Consider the following 25,892-nt stretch of genomic DNA (forward strand, 5'->3'; position numbering starts at 1 on the left):
AAGGGGAAACTAATTCTTAAAAAGAGCCAAATTCCATAAAATAAAGTACCTTGGTCTGGGAGCATCTCCATCTTCCAAAGCAGAGGATCCCAAGAGAAATTTCTCTGGGCATCCTCACTAACAGGTTATGGAGTGGTACTGTGGCAGTGTGGCCCATGACACCCTGTAATAAATGCCATAAGGATTTTCTGTAACTACTTCTTACAAAAGAAATACCCTTCAGAATAAGAGAATGTAGCTTGGGAAAAGTGATTCTGTGAAACCCTAGCAGTGCAGCCCAGGTTCATGGCTCATTAATAATCTACCATGAGATTATTATGTAGTTACTTATGTATTATTATTATTTTTTAATTTTGAGACAAGATTTGCTAATTCAGTAAATTGCCCAGGCTGGACTCTAATCCGAGGTCCTCCTGCCTCAGGTGCTGGGCTGATAAGCATGTACCACCATGCTCCAGCTCAAATGACAGCTCATTTGGTATAGTGTTTTCCAAACTGTGTTCCACAAAACTTTAGTGATGCTAAATGATTTAGGAAATAAAATAGGTGCCAGAAACATTTAACCTCTCACAATAGAAAAGTAGAAGGAAGACAAGGGAATAAGTGCTCAGTAGAATAAGTGCTTGCCTGGCAAGTGCAAGGGCCTGAGTTCAATCCTTGGTTCCACCAAAAAAACAAAACAAATAAGAAAAGTAGGAGGAAAAGATATTAAACACATCCACAGAGTTAGTAGTGTCACGCACAGTGCTGTAGCAGAGGGATCATCAGGGCTTACACACTGCTCCCCCATCTCACCCCTTACCATGTATCCTGCATCCTACACCTCAGCGTTAGTGTGTCTCCCTCCTGTTCAGGGCTGGCATCCTTAGCACTTCGTACCTTTCTTCATCTGTAAGCTTTTATGCAATGCATACCATGCATTAATCATGAATCCATTTTTTAATCATCTTTTGCATCAAAAGAATTTGTCTGCAAGGTCATTTTTTCACTATCTGCTTTCATCCAAGCATGCATTGCAGCTCCTTACAGCTCATGGTGTCCTGTTGAATTATTGCAGTATTGAAAGTATTCCCGTAATGAGATATACTTGGGAACTGGTGATACAGGGGAAGAGCTGGATCTCGGCCTCTTCAGTGAAGCAGTCATCCAGGATTACACCCAGAGCATTCAAAGCTGTTTGTGAGCCAAGCGTCAATTAGGACACATCTAGATATGTCTAGGATTCTTTTCAGATTATAAAGTGAAAATTTTCTTATAAAATGCTAAGTACCACCAGAATCATGTCTCAGAAGGTATTACCTATAACTTCTACCTCATGGAAACAGGCTACTAAGACCAATGTCAGACTAAAAGTTTGATGTACATCAGAGATAGTGAGAGATTTAAAGATTTGTCCTTGTGCATATAAAAGGATATTCCAGAGAAGTTTTTTTTTTTTTTTTTTTTTTTTGGTGGTACCAGGAATTGAACCTTTGCACTAAGCTACATTCCAGCCCATTTATTTATTTATTTATTTATTTATTTATTTATTTATTTAATCTATTTATTTTTAAAGGAACTTTTTTTTTTCTATTGTCTTTTTTGGTACTGGGAATCAAACTCAGGACCTCATGCTTGCCAGATAGGCACTGTGCTGCTGATCTAGGTCCCCCATTTTTTATTTTTGAAACAGTCTAAGTTGTCTGAACCAGGTTCAAATTTCATATCCTCCTATGTCAGCCTCCCAGGGTGCTGGAATTACACATGTTCCACCATGCCCAGTGGAGACATTTTTGATCTATCGAGAACTTCCAAAAAGAATTGCATTTGTTGATCATTACAACTACAGACATTTATGTAGTGGTTGATATATGTCAGGCCTATGCTGAACCATTTACATGCTTCATTTTATTTCATTTCCTTTAGGATACTGTAAAGCGGGTTTTTTTGTTTGTTTGTTTTTGTTTTTGTTTTTAGCAGAATGGATTTAGTGGGGGAACGAAAGCTTCTGTCCAAGAGAGGTACAGGAGGGGGGCCCGAGCGGGTTGTCCCCTGATTTTGTTATTGTTGTTACCTCCTTTTTACAGATGGGGAACTGAGAGCCACAAATACATTAAGAAAAGTTTCTTAACAAGGTTAAGAGTTGAATTGATAACCGTGTTTAGGTAGGTTATAGATAATTTTAAGGTTATCTGCATTCTTCTGGTTCTAGAATATTCTTTCAGACAGTGAATGGGTAGCATTTAAGTAATGTAAGTTGACCTATGGGAGATTAACATTAATGGATTTTGCCGGGGAGATAGCTCAGTGAATAAGCACTTCCCTGGCAAGTGCAAGGGCCTGAGTTCAATCCCCAGTTCCACAAAAAAAAAAAAAAAAAACCACATTAATGGATTTTCCTTTTCTTCTTTCAGCTTGTGAAGATGGATATAGACTGGAAAATGAAACTTGTATGAGGTAGGTCAATGTTCATTTATTCCGTTGAAGATGTTACAATTTGTACTGTAAAACTATCCTAAAATGAAGTCTTTCATAATGAAGAACTATCCTAAATAAAAAAATTACTCAGGTAAATTGCCTTTGTCACTTCATTTGAGATTTGAAACTAATTATTTTTCTCTGTTGACTTGCAGTTGTCCCTTTGGCCTCGGTGGTCTCAACTGTGGAAATCGTACGTATGCACAAGTGGAGAGTAGTGCTTGGGCAGGGCCCTGGCCCATTTCCATCACTTGAAATCCACTGTCTTCTTAGGTGTTGTGCTGAGTGTCATGGGGAAAGCAGACTTGCCTGGCACTGTCGAGGCCTTGGGGTCTTGGAAGGGGAGTAAACATTCCTAAATAGCCCTGACCATGGACGGTGCTGAATGTCACTAGGGAATCAGGCAGGATAGGAGGCAGGGAGGCTGAGACCACTCCCAAAGGAGTATTGCTGAAAGGAAGGAATTGGAGGGAAGTTTGACATATGAGGCAGGGGGAACCACTTGAAGGCCTTGGGGCAGCAGTATGCCTCAGTTGTTCTGAGACAGTTTGTCAGGGGTGTGGCTAGAGAATCGAAATAGAAAAAGGCACAAAGTGAAGGACTTGGTTGGCAAAGTACACAGGGACTGGACTGTTTGATCTCTGGCATGAGGAGTGTAGGCTTGAATAGTAGCTGTCAGGAGCTGGCAAGAGGCTTAGTGCCAGGGAAGCCATCTAATTAACGAAAGCAACTCAGCTGTAGTGGGGAAGAGCCTGGGGTCAATGTGGCCCTCAGCACAGTGCCACCCTGGTCTTGGAACTACAGGCAGATTTGGAAGCCACCTGCTTTAAACTGAGGTCTGTGCCCCCAAGGCCAAGGGTGGGGCACAAAGCAGTGGAAAATGCAGTGTTTCATACCTACTTCAGTTCTTTGAGAATAGCAGTTGTGATTGATTGATTGATTGATTGATTGATTGATTGATTTTTATGTATTTTAGAACAGGGTTTACAAGGTCTCACTACACAGATCGGACTGGTAGTGATTCTTCTATTTTCAGCCTCCCAAGTACTGGGATTATAGGTGTGCACCACCACACCCAGTCTTAATTGCCATCTCGGCGTACCCCGGGGGCAGAGTTGGCATGGCAAGCTGGGGATCAAACCCAGGCCACTGCACCCTGCCTAAGCAGGCACTATAGTCTGTTGAGCTGTTCTGGCCAGCCATGATTCATTTAAGATCACTTGCACTGACTATTTTGTACATGTGTTGAGACATTAGATATTATCTTCAAAATAATGAAAGAAATTTTGAAATATAAGATGTAGTAGGCTGTAATAGAAATAATAATAATCAAGACTTTATTTTAGGATTGTTTTGCCCCTCATTCTGCAGATAAATATGCCCTTTGCTCTACAGATAAATGTGCTAATTATCTATATTCTATGTTTACTAGATTAAAAGTTATATGATTTTATTTAATGTGTGTGAAGGCCCCAGTTCCTATTCTGTAGTGCTGTACTTCTCTTTTTAATTCCTCAGTGGTATTTTCTTTATTCATGAAGCTAATAAGCTAATAAGCTTTATGATGGTTGTTAGCAAATTCATTACTGAAATTTGAGCATAAATGAAAAATAAAATAGAACAAATTCAATATTGGGTACAAAGCTGACAAACTTGTTTAGTGTGCTCAGCATGGAGCCACTCTCGGACCAGAGCCTAGAGACTGCAGGTCCAGCTAGGGCTCCCGCTAACTTTGGTCATCTGGTTCATCTTGACCACGCACTATGAAGAAGTTACAGTAGAGAGCCTGAGAGAAGGACTAGGGAAGCACTTCTAGAAACAAATTTATCTAGAGCCTGCGGATAAAGAGGCCTTTACAGAATTAATGTCCCCTTAGAAAAGATAGTGAATAACTAGATACTCTTTAGTGGTCTCTGAAGATCCTATGGTAACATAAAGCCATACAATGCAGATACTTATGATGGGCTTCAGTCAGTCCTACATGGAATGGAATGCAAAATGCTCAGATTATTAAAGAGGAAATTGTCATATTTTAGATTTTTAAAAGTCTGGTCAATATTCTTGAGTGTCTGCTTAAAAAGATAGGCTTCCATTTGGGAGGATTTGGCTTAGGTAAAGCAATCTGATAGCTGTACATGTTCTTTTCCAGAATTCATTTTGGTTGAAGGAGCATCTCAGTGGTAGAGCATGCACTTAGCATGCTCAAGGCCCTAGGCTTGATTCTCAGCACAGTCACAGTTTTTGTTTTCATTTTAATGTATTTAGTACAGGGTCTACAGGGTCTCACTACATAGATCGGACTTGTGTGATCCTCCTGTTTTCAGACTCCCAAGTGCTGGGATTACAGGTGCACGCCACCACGCCTGGTCCGAATCGCTGTCTCAGTGCGCCCCAGGGGTGAGGCTTGCATGGCACACTGGGGATAGAACCCCAGCCACTGCGCTCTAGTCCACTGATGTTGTTTTTTGTTGTTTGATTTTTCAGACTTTTGCTGTCCATAAACAGAAAAGGTGTTTTATGTTTCAGCTGTTTTGGTTTGTTTTTGCCTTTTTGGGGACACTTATGGGAAATGGGAAATAAACACAAACAATCTTTGAAAGTACAGAATTAGATCACAGTAACTGGAGGTTTCCCAGAGAGGAAGGTGCCCATCTTGGAGTAGGTTTGGTTTGAGAGGTGTGGCTGCAGCTGCTCACTGAAGGGGACACTGAGGCAGTGAATGTGGGTGGACCAGGGCCAAATCACACATATATTGAGTAACCGAGATTTAATAAAAGCAATTTCCATTTGGATCTTCAAATTAGCCTTCCTTGCTAAGGAAGCTATGTACTGTACTGTGTGGGATAGATACAGTTGGCAAATACAGATGATCATGGCCTCTTTGTTTCCTTAGCCTTGAAGATGGCCAGGTAGAGAAAAAGAGCTTGGCAGTTTGTCTGGTTTTCCATTTCTTCAATTTCTTCCTGATAACCTCCCTTACTGTAAACATCAGTCTTGAAGACTCCAACTGAGCCATAAAAGCAGTGCAGACAAAAAGAAAAAAGTGCAGCATTAGAGATCAAAGATGAAGAAAACATACAAAATTTTATCTATTTATATATAAATTATGTCATGTTATATATGAGACAGTTGAAACTGTGTAATGATGTTCAGCATTTTCCCTTTCATATGTGGATTAAAGATGACACCGTGGAGAAATGGAGCAAAAAACACTAAAATTATATAAATTACAAGGGATATTCAAGGAGCTGGGGGCCAGAGATTCCAAGGGTTCTGCTGTCTCCATCCCTTCCTCCCATCTTTGTCCCATCAAGTTGGAATGACAGTTTGAAAAATGAATGACAGTCATCGATCGCTCCACATCCACATCAGCAAGCCTGTCAGGCATTCTCACTGGGCCAAGTGGTTGGCATGTCAGAATTTGTGAGGTCAAAGGGCAAGGAAAGATTAGAGAATCTTGTTCTCTTTAACAGTTAGGTTTTACCCCAGCCCTCTTTGTCATAACTAATAGAAAGAATTCAGTAAGATTTACTAGATTGAAAACTCTGGTCACCACAATTGCTTTTTCCCACCACTATGAGGCTACATTGTTGCCTAACATTAGCATGCAAAAGCTAGGCGGCTGAGCTCAATTTTTTTTAAAAATAATTTTATTGAGAAATAGCAATAAGACAGTTTCAGAGCCAATTACTAGCAGTTTCAATAATTAATACATTGCATAGTGTTGTCTTAGTGGTTATTCATTATACAAGATGCAGACATGATATCCTGTCCACAAACACTATTAGAACAAATCTCTATTTGCTGAATTAAGAGAATGCAGCTGTATATCTATCTTAACTATTTTGAATATACAGACACAAAATGGTCGTTCATTTGTATCCCCCTTTCTTGTTTAGTTTTGTCAGAGAAGGGTATTCCATTGTCATTTAAATATTTTAGGTGTGTGAATTCAGTAAAATATTCCGATATAGTCCAGTAGTTCATAATAGTAGTGGGTTTTCCATAAGACTGGCAATGTCAGAAGTTGTTGACTTGAGCGTTTTACAGCTCAGCATATTAATATTGCTTTACTTTCTATACTTCATTTTTATACTTTTCTGCTGGATGGCTAAGACCAAGATAAAGCAAGACCTATATAACAAATGTAACTTTTGTATCTTATAAGGTCAGTAACTCAGTTGTGTCCCATATTTTCTGATCAAGGAGATTATGGGGCCACAGAGGAAAGTGATCGATGATGTAGTGTGTGCCTAAGGAGAGTCATATGGTGAGAAAACATTCTCTCAGGCTTTCACAGAGAGCAAATTGGTCAAGCAATGGCCGTGACTCATCCTCATGGCTGACACTGACAAAGGATCTACAAACTGTGGTACAGGGTTTCAGGATAAATCCTGACGGGATTTGGCTGAGTTTTGCAGGGTAACCGGGGCTTCCCTGGCTCTGCTTCCTCAACCACTGGACTTTAGGATGGCAACTTTCTCAGTCTTTCTGCCTAAGAACCTGCTGCTCCAGCCCTGCAGTAGAATAAGTCTCTTGGGGTAAGGAGCACAGATTTTATCCCTTTTCTTTGTCCCTAACAACACCTCTGGCATTTGATTACATCAGAAATCTGGGTCACCACATGGCCTTGACCAAGCATGTCTCCTCAGGTGGATCTTCTTGACAGCCAAGGCCCAGATGTAGACCAGGAAAGTGGGTGTGGTCAGAGCCAGGAAGCTTCCATGACTAACTTCTTTATGGGGGTGAGGTATTGAGCATCAAACCCAGGGATACTCAGCCACCAAGCTACATCCCTGGGTGATTTTATTTTGAGACAAGGTCTTGCTAAGTTACTTAGGTGGAGCTTGAACTTGTGATCTTCCTGCTTTAAGCTATCTCACTTTTGGGAGTATGGGTGTCCACCTGGTTCTGTGTCTATCTTCTTAATAGACTTTTTTTTCTTGGTTCTTAAGACCATGATACCTGTGAGGGTTTTTTTTTTGCCTGAATTTATAGCCCTCAAGTCCCAAACTTCCTCTGTCTCCATGCAGACCTCATGTGGCTTCCCTCTGGAGTACTTTGCCCCTGGAGTATTCATAGGCTTTTGCAGGTATAAGAGTTTACAATCAGAATCAATCTAATGTACATTTAACTCTGTTTTAAATATGAAGAAACAGAAATCTAGAGAGGCTAAATGACTTGCTCAAGATTATTATTGGTGTTACCAAGACCGAATAGAACTAGAAGCCAGATATCTTGACTCCTAAACCTGCTCTCTTTGCACTACCCGACAAAACCTTCAAAAGCAATATGGTGGGCACAAGGGAGAGAAGATGCCTGTTTTCCATGAACAATGTTCACCAGTCTTCACATCATTTGGGAGACAGGACAAACTGTAAGATACAGTAAATGAAGGGGGTAAGTGTATGCGTGTGCTATAGTTAAGGCAAGCACATCAGTTTTCTTTGAGGATTCTGTCAGCCTGCCATAATGAAAATGTGAAGCCATAATCTAAGGGACAAAATGTTTAGAAGCACTGAAAACACATCTCATTCAATTTACCCTTCCCAGCTGTCAGGTTAGCCTCACGACGTCAGCCTACCATCTTAGTCCCAAGGTTCAGCCTATTTTTGAACATACTCTTCAAAAGGAGAGTTCCTCACAAAAGACAGTAAGTTTTCAACATTATCCAACCCTAGTTTTTCTTATTTACAGGCCCCAACCCAGGCTACAGTGAGGGGTTAACAGTCTCAGTTTAACTGAAGAAATGCCTCTGAAGCCCCTCTTCATCCCACAGGCCCCTCTTAACAGCCCCCCCAATAAGATCAGTCTTTCCTAGCTAGCAAGCTGAGCTAATCTACTTAGGTGCTGACTCCATCCCTGCCTGTGGCATGAAAAGTCGAGTGGTTGAGGAAGCAGAGCCAAGGAAGCCCCGGTTACCCTGCAAGCTCACTGGTGATGAGTGAGGACTTTCTCTGGGGCAGATTTTGGGGAGAGGGTATATGGTCATCAGTCACCAAGTTCTGGTTCTTCACTTGGCAATTGCTTATTCTTCATCTTGGCTTTGGTCATGTTGTAGTCTCCTAAGTCAAAGTACTTTTGCCCTTTTGGGGTCTCCTCGTGAGCAAGTCGGGGCCTCCAAGCTTTATTGCTAGGTTGGTATTGGGTCTTTAGCTTCGCCTCCTCAACTCTGTCAGGAAGAATACCTTCTTCCTTCTATTGGTATCCTGTGTAGAGTTCCCTGTTGCTTCTGGAACCTGACAGGGCTGGGACTGTAGTCTGTAGAGTGTAGAGGCCGAAGAAGTCAATCAGAGATGTCAGGGAGAGGAGAGCAGGAGTAACCTCAGCTCCTGTCACTAACACAGTCATGTTTTTAAACAAGTCAGTTTCTCAGCTGGATTCCAAGGCTTTCCACTTGTGTGTTTGGGAGAAGTCTGTGCTTTCCAGAGGTTTCTTGGGGTGCAGACTTGCCTGTGTCCCTTCAGAGTGTTCTAAGGGCACAGAGAGGTTTATTCCCTCAGAGGTCGCTATAGTACTTACTCTGCCCCTGCCCACTGACTGTCCTATAAAGTTCTATGTCAAGAAAAAGTTAAGTCATCCCATTATGTTTGTGGTGTCCTGGAAGTAGCCAGAATTTTGCTGTGATCCGTGAGACACTTTTCCTCTCCATTTACCCATGTCACCGTCATTGTGTCCAGTAGGGGGCAGGCGCTTGTCAACATTGTTTACTCCTAGTCACCTTCCTTTAACTGGCAATGACAGCTTACCATTGAAGTGTGCTAGCACTTTTAGCTTTTGATTCCTCTTTTACTTTAATGCAAAACAGCTTCATGTTCTTAATGATAAATATTGCTTATAGTACTCTATGCAGAGGCATTTTCTGTGCTTCAGTAGCACACAAACTCAAGACCCTTGGCACCTGCCTTCTTTTGTGAAGTTAGGCTCACCCCTGGGTATGGGTTAAGGAGTTGGAAACAATGTGACTTTCATCCCCATCGATGATGCTAGCACCTTGGTAGTCTGTGACTCATCACTCAAAGTTTTATGCCACGTATCAGAGCTCTAACCACCCTCCCTGTTACTGCAGCTACCTGCCACCAAAGACAATACATACCTCCCTGGCCTGGGACTCGGGGCTTTTCACTGGCAAGAATTTCATCTTCTTGATGCAGTCAGCTTGGGGCACACACTTTCCTCCAGTTCAGCAGGAGAGGGAGACCAACTTTTACCAGCCCTGTGCATACTCATGAGAATCCTTAGTCCTGCATTCCCAGCAGTCATCCACCTCCAGCATATATTCTAAGCGTAGGGTAGCCTGTGTCCTGCCCTTCTGAAAGATTTGTTTTTAGCTTTCTAGTTATACCAATGTTTCACTTCTTGATCTTCTTTGTAGAATGTCCTTCAACAAGGCGGAACACACCTTCTCATAAGTCTAGTTCCTGAGTACGTGCGAACCTCAGTAGCCAGGTGAAAGCAGAGCCCCCCATGCCTGGGTGGCCCAGGCCTGTGCCTGTCTTGTCACTGCTTTCTTTTCTTTCTTTTCTGTTTATACCTCAGATACCAGCAGCTTTCTCCTCTTATACCATTTGTCCAGAATTTTTTTTTTTAACAGATTTGTTATCAGACATGTCTCTTGCCCTTCTGTTCTCTTCTGTTGCCTGAGTGTTAGGTAGTTTTATAAGAGCTCCCCTGGCACTTTGTGCTGCTTTACCTTTTTCTCTTTCTAAGATAAACGTTATTTTGCATAGCCTAAAATGATGTGTGCCCTGTAATTTTCCTTTTGTAACCCTAATAATTAGAAAATAACATAAGGGAAAAAGAGAAGTAGAGTAAATGACCTTCTCACCTGTTCTACGTCCTTGCTTCTATCCGTGACCTGTGGGGCCGACAGCATTAGTATTGCCCAGGAGTGGGTTGGAAACGCAGAGCTTCAGCTGCTTCACCACAGACCCGCTGAGTCACAGTTTGAATTTTAATAGACCCAGGGATTTGGTTAGTGCAGAACTGCATGTGTTTTACAGTTTGAAAAGCCTGCTATTATCCAACTTAACCAGTGTGTGTGTGTGTGTGTGTGTGTGTGTGTGTCTTTTTAAAGAAATTGGATCTCACTGAATATGCTATTTTGTGATCTGTTTTTAAACCTAGTAAGATGCAGAATGTTTTCATTTCCATAATTGTACAGAATCACTTTTGATAGTTCTGTAATGTCCTGTGCTATAATTTATGAAACTGTTCCCCTCTAATTACCTTTTATGAATCCTTTTTATATGCCCATCCTTGAAGCCATGTGTCTGTTTTATGTTTATTGTCACTTTATAATTAGAGAACCCATATAATTTTCCCAGATTATTTTTTTTTTGTAGCCACAGACATTTTTGTGCACTCTTCTTTCCTATTTGCCTCATGTCTTTTCTAAGGCCATCCTTGCCTTCCAAAGACTAGATTTCTTCAGTGGAGACACCATCCCCACCAGCCCTTCAGCATGGCCAGCAAGGATGTAGAGCCGGTTTTCCCCATTTAATGGTCCCATTCCAGAGAAACCAGAACATTCCACTTACAGCCATTATACACTTTCCCAACCTGACCCACAGTTGGGTGGCAGATGTATAAAATATCTTTTAATTATGTTTGACCTGTCAATGCATGAGGCTATAAAAAGATTCAGATCAGAGGAAATGCTGTGTGTTGGCAGGAGTCACTTTAAACAAACATCCTGGAGAATAGCACTAAACTGCCTTGGAGGAAGGAGAGACCATTAATTACGCAGAATCCCACTGGAAGTCTCACCCGGCTAAAAGTGGTCATCTTCTTCAGTTTCAGCTGACCCCCTTTCATGTCAGAATGGAAGGGAAGTATGGCTCCTGAGGGGCAGGTGCTTCTGGGCCTGATCTTACCCCTAGGAAGGACTGGTTGATGAGGTGGAAGGGCTAAAACTTCAGGAAAAGTGACAGAATCACATGGAACTTTTATTGTGGGGCCAGTGAGCACTGGGCGTACCCACACAGCCTGTAGATTTAAAATGGCAAATTTTAGAAAGTTCCAAGAAAAAAAAGAAGGCTGTAAACAGAGATGGGCAATGCCTGGTGTGTTAGTACGTGACTGTAACCCCACCACTCTAGAGGCGAAGGCAGGAGGTTAACTCTTGAGTTCAAGGCCAGCTTGGGCTACACAGTGAAACCTGTCTCAAAACAAACAAACAAAACATAGGTGAGGGAATGAGAAATTTACCTCCTGGCTTCAATCCCTGGTACCACATGGCCATGCAGGCCCCAGAACCCTGGGCACACCAGGCCAGCCCCAAAACCAGGCATGGTGGTGCAAGCCTGTAATCCCAGGGCTGGGGAGAATAAGATAGGAGGATCACTATAAGACAGGAGGATCACTATTTTTTGACCTGCATAGAATACATAAATAAATAAATATTTTTAAAACTTTAAATAAATAAATAAAAAGCAAAGTTAACCGCACTTACTAATGAGCTCGGGAAGTGCAGTGCCAGGGCTTTCTTTTCAGGGATGTCATAGTGTAATTTCACCTTCATATCCACCCTCTAGCCTTTGCTTTGTGCCTGGCCATCTGTCCTTCCACACAACTTGATGGAAAGTAAGAGTTGCCAAATAGCTCTTGAATGTCACTTGTTCAGCTGTTTTGAAAGAAAGGGTTCAGTTTCTCCCCTACTTGGGGTTCCTGGGAAGGAACTGGTTGATCCAGTTCGGATGTGTGTTTGTCCCCAGGCTGATCAGCTGTGGCCAGGGACACTGTTACATGTACAAGCATGCCCACCCTTCGGAGGATGCAACTGGTTCCCCAAAGCACGTTGGCTAAGCAGTCAGTTCGGTAAATTCCATCCAAACAGAAGCAAAGATAAACAGTCTATAGGAAGGGCTAAGGCCCAGGGTAGGTTGGTCTGATGGAAAATACTAACCACGATTAACAGCGTCAAGCTGTGAAGATGAAAGGGTCCTGGCTTGAGAAACACTGAACTGTCAACAAATGTCACAGAGGAAGTAGGACTGAGAATCCCAAGTTCTTCATTCTGGATGATCTTTTCAGATCAGAAAGGATAGGACAGATAAATTGAAAATGATTACTGCTTGGTCTGCCCCATTTTCAACATTCAGAGCACCTGTGAAGCTAATACCCATCACACTCGGCATTGATTTATACAGTATACCAAAGCTAAAGTCAATACTAAAGCTGAAAAGATGCATGGGTGATGCTGTCTGTGCACATACTGAAGATTTCTAGTGATGTGACTGCCACAAAATATCAAATTACTCCTTTAAAATACATGTGTGTATATTTATACAAAGTGCCAAAATGAGTGTACGTCTGTGCACACGCCTGTGTGTGTATGTGTAACTAAGTAAAATGTGGGCAATACAGGAAAGCCTAACTCCAATGAACATTCCAATGAGTCCTCTCCCAGCCTTCGGTGCTGGGAGGGCCCCTGGCTTTCATCCCAGGAGTCTTCCCTCCATGTATCAGTGCACGCTTGAGTGAACCTGAATGGTAGGTCCCCAACATCGTCATCCTCTGGAAACTTGCTGGAAACCAACCTCTAAGTCCTTACTCAGACCCACTAAATCAAAGCTCCAGGGGTGCAAGCTCTGTAATTGGTGTTAGCAAGACATTTGGGTGATTCAGATGGGAAATTTGAAAAGCACAGACTACGCTAGTACAAATACACGTGTGGGTTTGGATCTTCCAAAAGGAGAAAAGGAAATCCATGATAGTTTGTACCAATGTAAATAAGAGGAAGAAATGGGACTTTATTTTCTTTATGTAAAAAGATACCCAAAACAAACAAAAACTGGTGGTCCTTGACCACAGGCAGTTTGGGGAGTAGTAGTCTCTGCTGTGTATCTTTTTAGACAAAAGTGTTTGTTGCAAAGAGGAACCTGGTAAGCTGCAGCCACTTGCCAGCATCATTTTTTTATTTTTATTTTTATTTATTTATGTGTGTGTGTGGGTGTGGGTGTGTGCACATGTGTGGCCGTGTGTGGCCAGCTCAGCCCAGCAGGGGGTGGGGCTGGCTGGCATGTGGTGCTGGGGGATTGAACCGTGGTCCCTGTGCTTTGCTAAGCTTGTTCTAAGTAGGTGCTTTAGACCACTGAGCCATCTCACCAGCCCCGCCAGCATCATTTTTAAAATAGATGTTTGCTCATTTTGCTAGAAGTGAGGAGAGAAAATGGAGCTCAATTTTGACCTTTATCTAGAAACAGAAGGTGCCACTGAGGATTTTTCTTAGCAGGGAAGTGCCGTGATCATATTTTATTTTAGTGATGAGTGGGTAAGACTGGGTGCAGGCAGTTGAGTTGGGAGGCAGTTGCCATTGTCCAGACAAGAGATGACAGTAGTTGGGTGGGGGTAGATATGTTCAAGTAGTTTGTCTTTTTTCTTCACTTTTGTTGAATCTTCTGAATACATATGCCAGGAGGAGAGAGATGATTTATTCCATGTGTTGGTGTTGTTCTCTCTCTATACGTAGCAATACTAGTGGTTTTTCACAGTCCTACAGCTTCTGTGCTATAAAGCTAGGTAAAAGGTTACATAGCTTGCCTTGGCCCATATTCTGCTCACAGTGCTCCCTGCCAAACCACACTTGGTCATTGGAAGCTTTGGGAAAAGGGGACTTGGCCACTGAGGGTAAAGCGTGAGCTCTGTCCTTACCCTTGGACAACACCCTGGTGCCTAGAGAGCAGGTCTAGGCACATTTACTGTAGAAAATCTGGGGCCAGCCAAATAGCTCAGTGAATTAAAGTGCCTGCTTCAGCAGACACAGCAGCCAGGGTTCAATCCCAACCTGTGGTACAGCCCCCACCCCCGGGGTGCCCTGAGCCAGTGATTGAGGCTGGGCGTGGTTGGTGCGCACGTATAATCCCAGCTCTTTGGGAAGCTGAACACAGGTGGATCACTATGAGTCTGATCTGCATAGTGAGACCCTGTTGACTCTATAGACCCCTACTAAAAAATACAAAAAAAGAAAAAGAAAATCTGGCTAGTAGCCCTTTGTCCTAGATCTTCTGAGCTAGGAACATAATTTTTGTTGTTTCCACAGCAGAACATCATTGTAAGTATTTAGTAGAGTTTATTGAAAATAATTTTGCCAGAATAGGTATAAAATCCAGTTAATTAAAATCTTCTAGTATTATTTATGAAATATGATAGGTGCTTGCTCATACCGTTGCTTCTTTTTGTAGTTAAATTCAAAGTATTATTATTGAGGAGCCTGCTCAGTCTCTAACATGGCTGAGTAGTGATTCCTGGATCCTGAACGTAACTGACCAACAACGTTTCTTATAAACTCTATTTTTTGGAGGGTACTGAGACTCGAACTCAGGACTTTGTGCTTGCCAGGCAGGCACTTGTGTTACTGAGCTATATCCTTGGCCCCAGGAATCTACTTTAGAGTTGCCACCGTCTTATTTTATAAGTAAGATCTGGCATTTTTATATCTGCTCTTGTCAAGTCAAAAAATTAAGCAACAGTTAATACCGAGGAGTAATAAGTGACCAAGGAAAGACGCTGTGTTTTCTCTTACTTAAAAAAAAAAGAAAAGAAGATCCAATATCTTAAAGCACAGTTTGCACATGATTAAAAAAAAAAATCTTAAGTTAGAGGAAAAATATAAGGATAAAATTTTCCATTACAAAACTGCTATTAAAATGAAACAAATTAATTAGTTAATTAGAAAATTCATTAGTCACTTTTATTTTTCTCTCTTTATCATGGATTGGTGAAAATGTCCGCAAGGGCGTGAATGCAGGTAGAATTTAGGGGTCACTGGGGAAATACTTCTCAATATAGAGAGAATGTAGAGAAAGCTGGTGAGTCCCTTGTCAAAGACCAAAGGGTGGTTGCAGTGGGTCCAGAGAGGACAGTCCACTGTGCGTTCATTAGCTCCCACTAACTCTCACTCTTGTTTGTGTAATTTCTTTAGCCTATCAGCTTATCACTGTGGTCATTGCGGCAGCAGGAGGTGGGCTTCTCCTTATCCTGGGCATTGCTCTGATTGTCACTTGTTGCAGGTAAGTGATGAGAGTTTAATTTTTTAATTAATTAATTAATTAATTAATTGGCACAGGGTCCTGCTATGCAGCTCAGACTCATAGTAGTACTCCTGTCTCAGCCTCTGCAGGGCTGGGATTACAGGTGTGCACCACCATACCTGGTTTTGGTGGCCAGCTCGGCCCAAAGCCAGCACAGCATGCAGTACCAGGGATCAAACCCAGGTCCTTGCACTTGCCAGACAGGTGCTTAGACCACTGAACTATCTCCCTGGTCCTAGTAATAAGGGTTTAAATTCTAATTCTGTGTCTTTGCTTGTGCTATACAAGGGTCAGTTTTTATTCATCTGGAGAGTACTTGGGCTGGCGGTGGTGATGCACACCTATAATCCCAGCACTCAGGAGGTTGAGCAGGAGGATTACTGAGAGTTCAAGGCCAGCCTGGGCTACGTAATGAACTCAAAGCCTGCCTAGACTACATAGTGAGACACTGTCTCAACAAAAGAGTACTTGAGGTGAGGATGTTGAAAAATTAGAACACTTACACACAGATAGTAGGAATATAAAATGGTGATGCCACTTTGAAAAAGTCAGATAGTTAAATGTTGCCCTTCCAGTCCTAAGTATGTGCCCAAGATAAATGAAAACATACTGTACTGTATCCACACAAAAATTTATATATATATATATGTATATATATGTATATATATATATATTTCAAAAATCCTCCTATATGTCAACTTGTTGAATTTATAAACAAAAAATGTGATATAGCTACATGATGGAATGTTATTCAGTGATAAAAAAGGAGTGAAGAACTGACACAGACATGAACCTGGAAAATATTACACTAAGTGGAATAAGCCAGTCACAGAAGACCACTGAGTATGCCTCCATTTACCTGAGTCGCCTAAAATAGGCAAGTCTAAAAGTGATGGGAAGTAGATTATGGCTGTCTGGGGATAGGGGAGGGGCGGGGAAGGGAGGAGGCACTGGGAAGAGATTGTAAAAAGTATGAGGTTTCTTTTGGGGATGGTGAAACTGTTCTAAAGCTGGCTGTGTTTCATTGACAGACATCTATGAATATGCTAAAACAGTTGAAATGGGTAGATTGAATGGTATGTAGATTATACAGAAAGATGAAGATAAAGGTGAAAGAGCTTTCCTGAAATGTAGCAGTGGAGAAGTTAGAGCAGCAATGTGGGGATACCAGTAACCTTGGCCAGTGGGACTGATTCCTACTGGGACAGGGGCCCGGGGAGGTAGCTCAGCACTATAAGGGACTGCCTGGCAAGTGCAAGGTCCTGAGTTCCATCCCTGGTACCACAAAAACAAACAAACCTACTGGGACAGGGGACTTGATCCTCCTTCTGCATGGCTAACTCTTCAGTAAAGAAAAATTATGACCTCTTATTCATACAATAAGTGGCTAGAATTATCTGGACATAATAGGGGGAACCTACCAAAATAGCACACTATCTTTTCTGTCATTGACGTAAAAACATTCTAAGATATCTTCCATCTCCATTAAGGTCACAGAGAACAATTTGCCATAACTGCCATTCAGGAATGCAGGCCTATGGTACAACCATTGCCTGTCATTTACCAAATTGCCATCAAAGATGAACTATATGAAAGGGCCAGCTAGATAGCTCCGCAAACTAAAGTGCCTGCTTAGGCAGGCACCTGGACTGGAGTTCAATTCCCAGCGTGCCATGCTGGCCCAGCTCCCAGGGTGTGCTGATACAGCATGGTGGTGTGCATCTGTAATCCCAGCATTTGAGAGGCTGAAAACAGGAGGATCACTACGAGTTAGATCTGTGTAGTGAGACCCTGTAGACTCTGTACTAAACACATAAAAAAAGATGAACCATATGAATTGAAATAAACTCATGGATATGATACTAAAAAGAGTTACCATAGAGGGGCAAGACTGAGAGCTCTAGGGGTCGAAGCCTTGTACTCACAGTATGTTCTGTGTGTACCATGGGGACTAGCCATTTGGGAAGGAGCCTGTGACCTTCAGTTACTGAGAAGGGAAAGGAGTTGAGAACAAGGAAGTCATTGTTTTTGAGAGTGGAGACCCCACCCACCACAGAAGTGTGACAAGTCCGTTCTGCTCTGAACTTTCTCAGAGGGCCAACACCTAAGCCATGCGCTCAATTTGGTTTTATGACGCTGTAACAGTCTGTGCCTTCCCTAGAAAATTTACTTATAGGTAAGAAGGAAGATGGAAGAAACTTCAGATGATCTTGCCCAAAGCAAATATAACTTAGAATTTCTGATACTGGACTCAGTGGATAGATGAAGAACACATAGCTCAATGGTATCTAGATGGTGAAACCTCACAACATAAAATGAAAATATGGATAGTTGACAAATGGGAACTTTTTCATCCACAGACCATCCAGTTTTATGATGTATGAAGTTTTTATGATGTATGAAGTACCTTCATGTAGTAGAAAAAGCACTAGCTGGAGGGTGAGAGGCCTGACTTTTACTCCAAGATTTGCTGGGAGCAAATAGTGACCCAGGGGACAACTTTGGTCTGTTTGCTGAGCCAGAATTGCTCAGTCAGTCCCCAGAGTTCCTGATTCATGCAAACTGGGGGATCCTAGACTTTTCTCACATAAAATCTGACACTCAGTCTGGTTGGGAGTCACTGAGCCCCTTCTGGATCCTGCACTATGTACACTTGTGACTCGATTCTTGTTTTCCTACCTACCCCTAGGACACAGTGACCTCTGTACCCAGGAGGAGTCTAACAGCTCCACTGCAGCTGTCTCTGACCTTCCTGCCTCTGATAACCTGGCCCTTTGGTGTTGGGAGACATTTTTTTTTTTAATTTATTTATGTGTGTGTGTGTGTGTGTGTGTGTGTGTGTGTGTGTGGCCAGCTCAGGGGCGGGGCTGGCTGGCATGTGGTGCTGGGGGATTGAACCGTGGTCCCTGTGCTTTGCTAAGCTTGTTCTAAGTAGGTGCTTTAGACCACTGAGCCATCTCACCAGCCCTGTTGGGAGACTTTTTGTACTTAATTACATCTTTACTTTTTTTGGTAAATGTTAAAAAGAACCATAATGGCATTCTTCAGTGGGCAGCTAACAGGATACTATAATGATCTCTTTCAGTCCTAAAACAACAGTTAATATTTTCACAGACACCATTCCTTTACAGAAATTATTCATGGATCTTTTAATATCTTTTGCTCTGCAGAAAGAATAAAAATGACATAAGCAAACTCATCTTTAAAAGTGGAGATTTCCAAATGTCCCCATATGCTGAGTACCCCAAGAACCCTCGCTCCCAAGAGTGGGGCCGAGAAGCTATTGAAATGCATGAGAATGGAAGCACCAAAAACCTCCTGCAGATGACGGATGTGTACTACTCGGTATGTATCTGAGGCAGGGCAGTCTTTGAGACAGAAACATGGCAGGCAGTTAAGATCTAGGAGGACCGTGGCACAGCCTCTGATTTACATATCCTAACATTCCGTTTCCTTATGACGTATTTGCATAATGTTTAGCAGTCTTGGTACTGAAATAGGAAAGGTATTTCCATGTTAGCACATTACTCTTCTAGGGTGTTGTTAGTGATACACGTGAACCTGCTGTTAAGTTCCTACAGTGAAATCTGAGAGTAGAGACCACGTTTAGTGATAGTTACCCTGATCCTTTCATTTTGTAGCCCTTGTCTGCCCTCCTTTACTTTGCCTTCTGTGATTAGGTGTCAAAACTGGGTGTTGGCAACAAGTAGAAAGAAAACGACTCAGTCAGCAGGTCTTCAGCACCTTGTCCTGTTAGCTCTGGACTGCATGATGAGGGAAGGCAGGAGAATACCTTGAGCCTCTGCATCTTCTGTCCACATTGAGTTTAAGCTAGGTTTTAGCCCCCCTCACTGTCCCAGTCATAAAACAAACACAGGCAGGGATATCTGAACCAAAAAATAAACAGATGTCAGATGACTGCTCTTTGATAGCAGTGACTATGAAACTGCCCCAGGAGCTTAGGGCTCTAGTAGCCTTGTGACAGAGACCATGATCCTCTGGTTGCTATGGGAATTAACCAGGAGGGTCAGTCTTCCAGGGGGAAGGGCAGGTTTGTTGTACTAACGAAGAGTTATTTACTTCAGTGGGTTCTTTGAAATATTTGAGCCTGGAGAAAGAACAAGAAGAAATAAAAAGAAAAATTTAAGTTCAAAGTTAGTTCTAGTTAAAATGTTTTATTTGCTATTTCTGCATAGGGCTTTGCTTTTTGTCAGGAAAAGCCCCTTTTCTCTCCTCATACATGAAGCTACACTATGCTGGTGCTTTCCCCAGGCTTGTGTGTCCATGCAGCCTGTGGGGGGACCCCCAGCCCCAGACCTGTGGTGTGGTAGGACCCTGTTTCACTGCTTATGTCCACCGCATTCACTAGACTTGCCTTAGACAGAACTATTGAAGGACCACAGTCAACCCTTCTGTCTTCATGCACAGCAGGCTGAGTAGTGTGAGGAAGCAGAGCCTGAGGTAGTGGCAGGAAGCTCACCCAAGTGCCAGGCTGTTGCTCAGCGTGGACTCAGTGGGTGTCCCCATGATTACCACACCGGGCTTTCACCACAGGATTCACCTTTATCCAGTATCTCATTTCTGCCAAGAAAGCCTCTCACCCTGATGTTACCAGGGGAGGTCCTCCCAAGAGCCTTCATTTCCAGGGAGCTCATGTGGCAGACCCGGGGGGCCAGTTGTGACCTGTGAAACTGGCCCAAGCATCACTATTGCCTCCTGAGGCTTGTGGCCCTTGCTCTACCTGTGACAAAGTGGCTGTCGGACCTTGTGAAGTTCATGTTGGTAGCATCTGCTGCTCACCTTCTGCCAAGTGTCAGGGAGTTTTAAAGCCAGTTATACTCCACAGAGAAAGATAACTTTTTTACAGAATTTAAGATAATGATCAGTTGAACCACATCATGTAAGGATAAACACAAGTGGTTTTTTTTTTTTTTCCTATGTGGTCCAAAATCATTGGAATGCCCTTGATTAATGTCTTCTAATTCCCTTTTAAGACAGTAGCAGATGTATTCCAGGTTCTGTACAGAAAGACTAGCAAGGGTCCTAACTTTGAGATCAGAACTTGTTCTGCCCTCGTATAACTGCTTCCATCCTAAGTTTATTTACATGTAAAATTTCTGTTTACATCTTAACTTTAAACCCCAGAATAATCAGTTGGCTTTTCTTTTCTCTTTGGCAACCAGCCCACAAATGTAAGGAATCCTGAACTTGAACGCAATGGACTGTACCCGGCCTACACTGGATTGCCCGGCTCCCGGCATTCTTGCATTTTCCCCGGACAGTATAACCCGTCTTTCATTAGCGATGAGAGCAGAAGAAGAGACTACTTCTGAGAGCGGACGAGAAAGGGCCAACCACTCTGAGCCAGGTCCTTGGCACCTCTGTGGCTCAGAGGACCAAGCCAGCACGAGCACCGGGCGCTGGCTGCTCTGGGCCTGGTCAGAGCCACACTCAAATGGCAAGAGAAAGACAAGTGTGAAGGCCATGACCACAGTGGAAGGGGCCAGATGGACATGGACATACAGGCTGCTCATTTGGCACCTTTGTCATTACTGTGAATGTGGATATGGGCCAGTACTGAGTGAGTCTCTGAGTGATTACAACGTGGCACTGACTTTAGGGACGGCTATCAGCCACAGCAGACCACTAGGTGTCATTGCAAGGACCCAGGGTTCCCTTAGTTTGCACTTTAGTCAACTGGGCATGCAGGTTTCCTTTTGGATTTGTCTCAGAACTGTCCCCAAGAGACACCGAGGCATTTCTACAGACCGCAGTTGGTGATTAACATGTGGTCAGATGCTGGCTTTTGTTCTCCTACCCAGCACCTCGTGCAGAACAACAATTGGGGATGGACATACCACTATGTTTTGAAGATACTGCAGTTGAGCATTTTAATGCTTCTAGATTGCCTTATGCTATAGTCTCCAAGCCAACCCCCAAGATGAGGAATTGACCTTTATGAGGCACAGCATCCAACTCCCCTTTGTTTTTTTAAGTCAAGATGATACACTTATTTATAATGTTTTTTTTTTCCTTATATAGTTAAATCTCACTTTTTTGAGCAAATGGATCAGGGCAAAACAGCTTACATTTGATTTTAGAGGCACCCAGCTGCCCCAGAGTAAGACCGGATAGGCGAATTGGGAGCTGGACCAACAGTGGTGGGACACTTGTTATCTGTGAGAACAGCACTGGGGACTTGGGAGTTTGACTACTGTCATGGAAACCAGAGGCTACAATGGATAGGAAAGAGGAAGGCTGTGTCAGCTGGGGCCTCAGTTGGTGTGTCCGCATTAGAGGGAAAGCCTGCTGTGTTGGTGCAGATGAGTGAGGTTCAAAGAGTGGGTCAGATGGGCACATTAGATTCTTTGCATCAACAGTGCTGTGGGAAGCCATAGGGAACTCCTGAGGGAGAAATGGAGCTCGGATGAAGCCATAGGTAAGTGTATTTACTGGCTAATCTTTGTATACAGAATCTCATCTACAAACTCAGTGTAAACTTTCAACTGAAGTTATTTATTCAGTGAAGAAGTAACTCATTTTCTCTTACCCAGCATTTGGTACTTGTTTGAGACTGCCCTCTGCCCCAGAAACACAGCTAGGCTTCGGGATTGTGGTAAAGGAACAAGGACTGGCTGGCTAGAGGGTCCGAGTGCTTGTGTGTGGGAAGGAAATGCCAACGCTGTACTTACTGCACAAGTGTCGTGCGTCCTGTGAGAGGTTTGTCCAACACTCCAAGTCTTCTAACTTCTCTCTGTGGAAATATGTTCATTTGTCTCCTTGTGGAACATCCTGGTGTGGGATGAAGGAAAGGGAACACAGAAGTAAAAGAACTGTCCCCATCCTGGAGCTGAGAGTCCAGTGGTACGCATTTCTGGAAATGGCACAGCTGCTGGGGACACTTGTGTCACAGGCAAGGTGGCCTCTTCACAGCTCCCTATGATCTCTTCAGAACATGCAGTTGTCACCCTAACAGTGTTGTGTGGACTCCTGGGTCCCACAGCCTCCACGGCTTGCTATCGCCTGCTGTGGCAGAGGCACTAGGCAAGTGCAATGAATTTCAGTAGTTAGATTGTACTCATCTGAGCATGTACGGATTCTGTTACTGTCCGTGGTTGTCAAAGTCTCCAAGCACTGCCATTTTGAAGCCTTGGATCTGGCCTGTCTGTGGAGCCAAAGGGCCCTGTGTACCTTTCTGCCTTGCATCTACCTGCAAGGCTTTGAACTTCACACTCAGCACATCTTGGCCAGCAGAGTTGGGTCCCTTGTGAAACAGCCTCTTGCCTGTCCTTTTGTGCTGCCTCCCCTAGCTATAGGGAGAGCCACCATAGCAACCTTTCCCAGGCACACTTTAGCCTTGGGCAAACACCAAAGCTGGTAAGCCATCTCCCATGTCAGGCCAGAAGCCTTAAGCCCCAGAATATGAACAGTCCTGTCTCAAAGGCATGCTTCAGAAAATCCTAACATCTAAAACGTGTCCTGTGAGTTCCAGATATGTGCATTCATATGCTTTGTCCAAATGGAGTGGATTAAGAAGTGTGTGGTTTTTTTTTTTTTTTTTTCACTGTGAAAAAAGGTGTCAAGCAAGGTGGAGATGACTGCAGCTCCACTTTAGGAGGGGGTAGGGTAGGGAAGCATCCTGAGGTTTGAAGAAGGCATTAGAGGGGCATGAGTTACCTGTTACCACCTGTCCTGGGCAAGGAAGGGAGAGGCTGAACTCACTGCTGTTCCGGGGTTTTATCTCCAGAAGGGCCTGCCTGGGCCAGAGTAAACAGCTGTCAGGCGTTAGCAGCCCACAGACAGGCAAACAGGACATCCACCTGACGTGCGGGAACACAGCTGTGCCCCAAGTGCTGTGTCATCCTCCACACCTGGAATGTGTGATTCGTGTGCACAGAAATGCCATGATGCTGCACTGGGACCCCACAGCTATGACATTTAGCACCTCACAAGCTGCTTCTGTAGGGAACAGCCAGGCCAGGTGGAACTTGTGTGTCAGGAGAATGCTGGGGCATGAGGCCTGGACCGGGAGGAGTTGACTCCTGGCTTCCTGGTTTCCATCCCAGGCTTTAAGCTCCAAGCAATCTTATTTCCATCATCTTTTCCTGTTTACACCATGAGCCAGCCCAGGGTGCTAGGATCTGTTTCTTTAGAAAGATGTTCCTGCTATGAGCAGGCTCCATGCAAGGCTGTGGGCTCAACACACTAGTTAGCTGTGAATGCTCATTTCTTGGACATAAAGACCTTGGAAGTGGATAAGTGATTGGCCTTGTAAAGGTGGGATTTGAGTCAGTGTGCAAGACTCGTCCTGTCCCACTTCCCACTCACTGTCCCTGCCTCATTTCCTGGCAGACACCTCGCCATGCAGTATACTTTAAATCTCACAGAGAGCACAAGAGAATGGGCCTACAACTTAAATTATTTTTAAGGAATTATAACATATTAAGCAGTAACCAAACTAATGACAGGAAATACACAACATGCTGAATGCCTTTTTGAAAATGCATGAAGGTTGGTTTTTACATGTGTTTCCCAGACACTTGTGGTCACTTTGAGAAAGTGGTGGCTGGCTTGTGCTCAGCAGGAAGCATGTGGTGTGTGGCTGAGGCGGGGGAGGTGCACGGTGCTCCCCTGGGGGGCTCTAACAAGCGCAGTCAGAACCGCACACCTGCTGGGTGCTGCTGCCCCCCTCGCACTCGCGGTGAGGCTGCCCACACGGGAGCGTGCTTTCACGAAGCATCGCCAGATCTGGGAACATCAGTGAGGTGTCTTCCGTGCTGATTTTCCTTCTTCAAGGGGAAAGTTATTTTCAAAAGCAGCTTGCTGAATGGATGGTGCCATCAAGCTGGCTGTTCATATTTAAAGTTAGAACGTAAGGGTGGCTTGTGGTATATGGAAGAGGTAGCTCAAGTGGGCCTGTGCGAGAGGGCTGCATCTTAGGATAGGTGCCGGATGCTACCAAAGGAAGTGTCCTTGAAGGACAGTAACTATTCACATGTGAGAGTTCCGCGCGGGCACATTAGCGTCACCTCTTGTGACATGCTTTTGGAGCCTCCAAGCCAGCTGCTTGCCCCATGGTGGAGTGCCCAGGTGGTAACCCAGAACAGTGAACTGCCAGAAAAATAGTGCTGTGCTGTTGAGAGTCACCCTTGGCTTTGCCTGACACACCCACAGCTAGGTATTTGATTCATAGTTCTAAAATATATTTGGATGATAGCACTTCTTTGGAAAGAGGAAAGAGTACAGAGTTCAGTATTTTGTATTTTATTTAAAACTGCCCTTAATATAAGAGATACTTTTCTTGTCTGAAAGCTTTTGTGGTGGTAGGAATAGGCCATGTCATTCCAAAGGTTCTTACGTACATTTTAGAAACAGAATTATGGTTTTGCAGAATTTGCTTTTGGGGGTTTTTGTTTTTTTTTTTTTTTCTTTTCCAAATCCCCAAAGAAGAAAACTGGTTAAAGTAGCAGGCACATTACAGTATCAAATGCCAATTTCTTAATCTAAAGTATCTCGGTAGCATTATACTCCTTGTTGATGTAAACTTCAGCTCACAGAAAAGCCCATGAAACCAAAGGGGACCCTTAGGTCTAAAGAGATAGATCCTAGACCGGATCTGTCCCACGAGCTATTTCAAAGGAGTCCTTTGTTAGATTCTAGGATTATGATCTTTATGATGTGTTTGATGTACATTAGTACAGACTTCTTCAGTAGGGAGGAGGTGTGAAGGAACCAGTGTGTCCAGGAACCTTATCCAAAGGTTCCTAAGCCTGTTTCAAAGGAAAATGATTATTTCATCATGAGTTGCAGTGAGTCTTGTTAATGTCTGCATCGCTGGATGTATGGTTAAGTGTAACATGTAGTTGGAATGTGAACTTTCTGAATTTTCACATTGTCCTGAATTTCTGTATGTAAACCACAGTCCCTGATTGATTGTGTTAAATCCATTATGAGAATGTTATTTAAGGTTGTATTATAATTCCAGCCTCTGCTAATTATTCAATACTGTAGCAGCAAAGTATTATTTGTAAGAATTTGGTTATTTTTATAATTATATACACTCTAAATCTGGCGTTCTAGTCAGTAAAATGATGCAATAAAATTAATATTATTTTCATTGTGCGTTTTCTCTTACTAACAAGCAAACCAAACAGGAGCCCAACAAGTTCTTTTTCAAGGGCCTCACTTAATCCAAGTGTACCATGAACTCCTGCATGGCTAATGTGGGGAGTGAGTTATTTCTCTCTTCATTGACCAGAAGTAAACAAGGGCACTGCTGATGGATAGGTGCGTGGTGGATGGGTGAATGGGCAGAGGGAGGGACAGGCCTAAAGGACAAAAGGTCTAATTCTAATATAACACCTGCTTTTGTTTCCTCTCCGTGAATTGGTGGGCATCAGG

At 43.2% G+C, this 25,892-nt stretch overlaps 1 protein-coding gene across 2 annotated transcripts in view; it reads left to right on the forward strand.

The window, feature by feature from the left end:
* Positions 1-25,608, forward strand: part of Heg1 (heart development protein with EGF like domains 1) — an 81,621-nt gene extending 56,013 nt beyond the window's left edge. The window contains exons 14-19 of one of the 2 annotated variants that reach the window (XR_002818242.1): positions 2,394-2,436; positions 2,613-2,650; positions 15,383-15,470; positions 18,662-18,836; positions 20,675-22,678; positions 23,029-23,039. Coding sequence is in view for 1 of the 2 variants with exons in the window: in XM_023702171.1 (XP_023557939.1) it covers positions 2,394-2,436; positions 2,613-2,650; positions 15,383-15,470; positions 18,662-18,836; positions 20,675-20,824 (494 nt within the window). In the remaining variant the exon portion in view is untranslated. Of the gene's footprint in view, positions 1-2,393; positions 2,437-2,612; positions 2,651-15,382; positions 15,471-18,661; positions 18,837-20,674 lie in introns of both variants that reach the window. The other variant, XM_023702171.1, reaches the window with a different exon arrangement.
* The last annotated feature ends 284 nt before the right edge of the window (positions 25,609-25,892 follow it).

Source organism: Octodon degus, unplaced genomic scaffold (assembly GCF_000260255.1).
Source record: "Octodon degus isolate 3935 unplaced genomic scaffold, OctDeg1.0 scaffold00147, whole genome shotgun sequence".
Taxonomy (NCBI): domain Eukaryota; kingdom Metazoa; phylum Chordata; class Mammalia; order Rodentia; family Octodontidae; genus Octodon; species Octodon degus.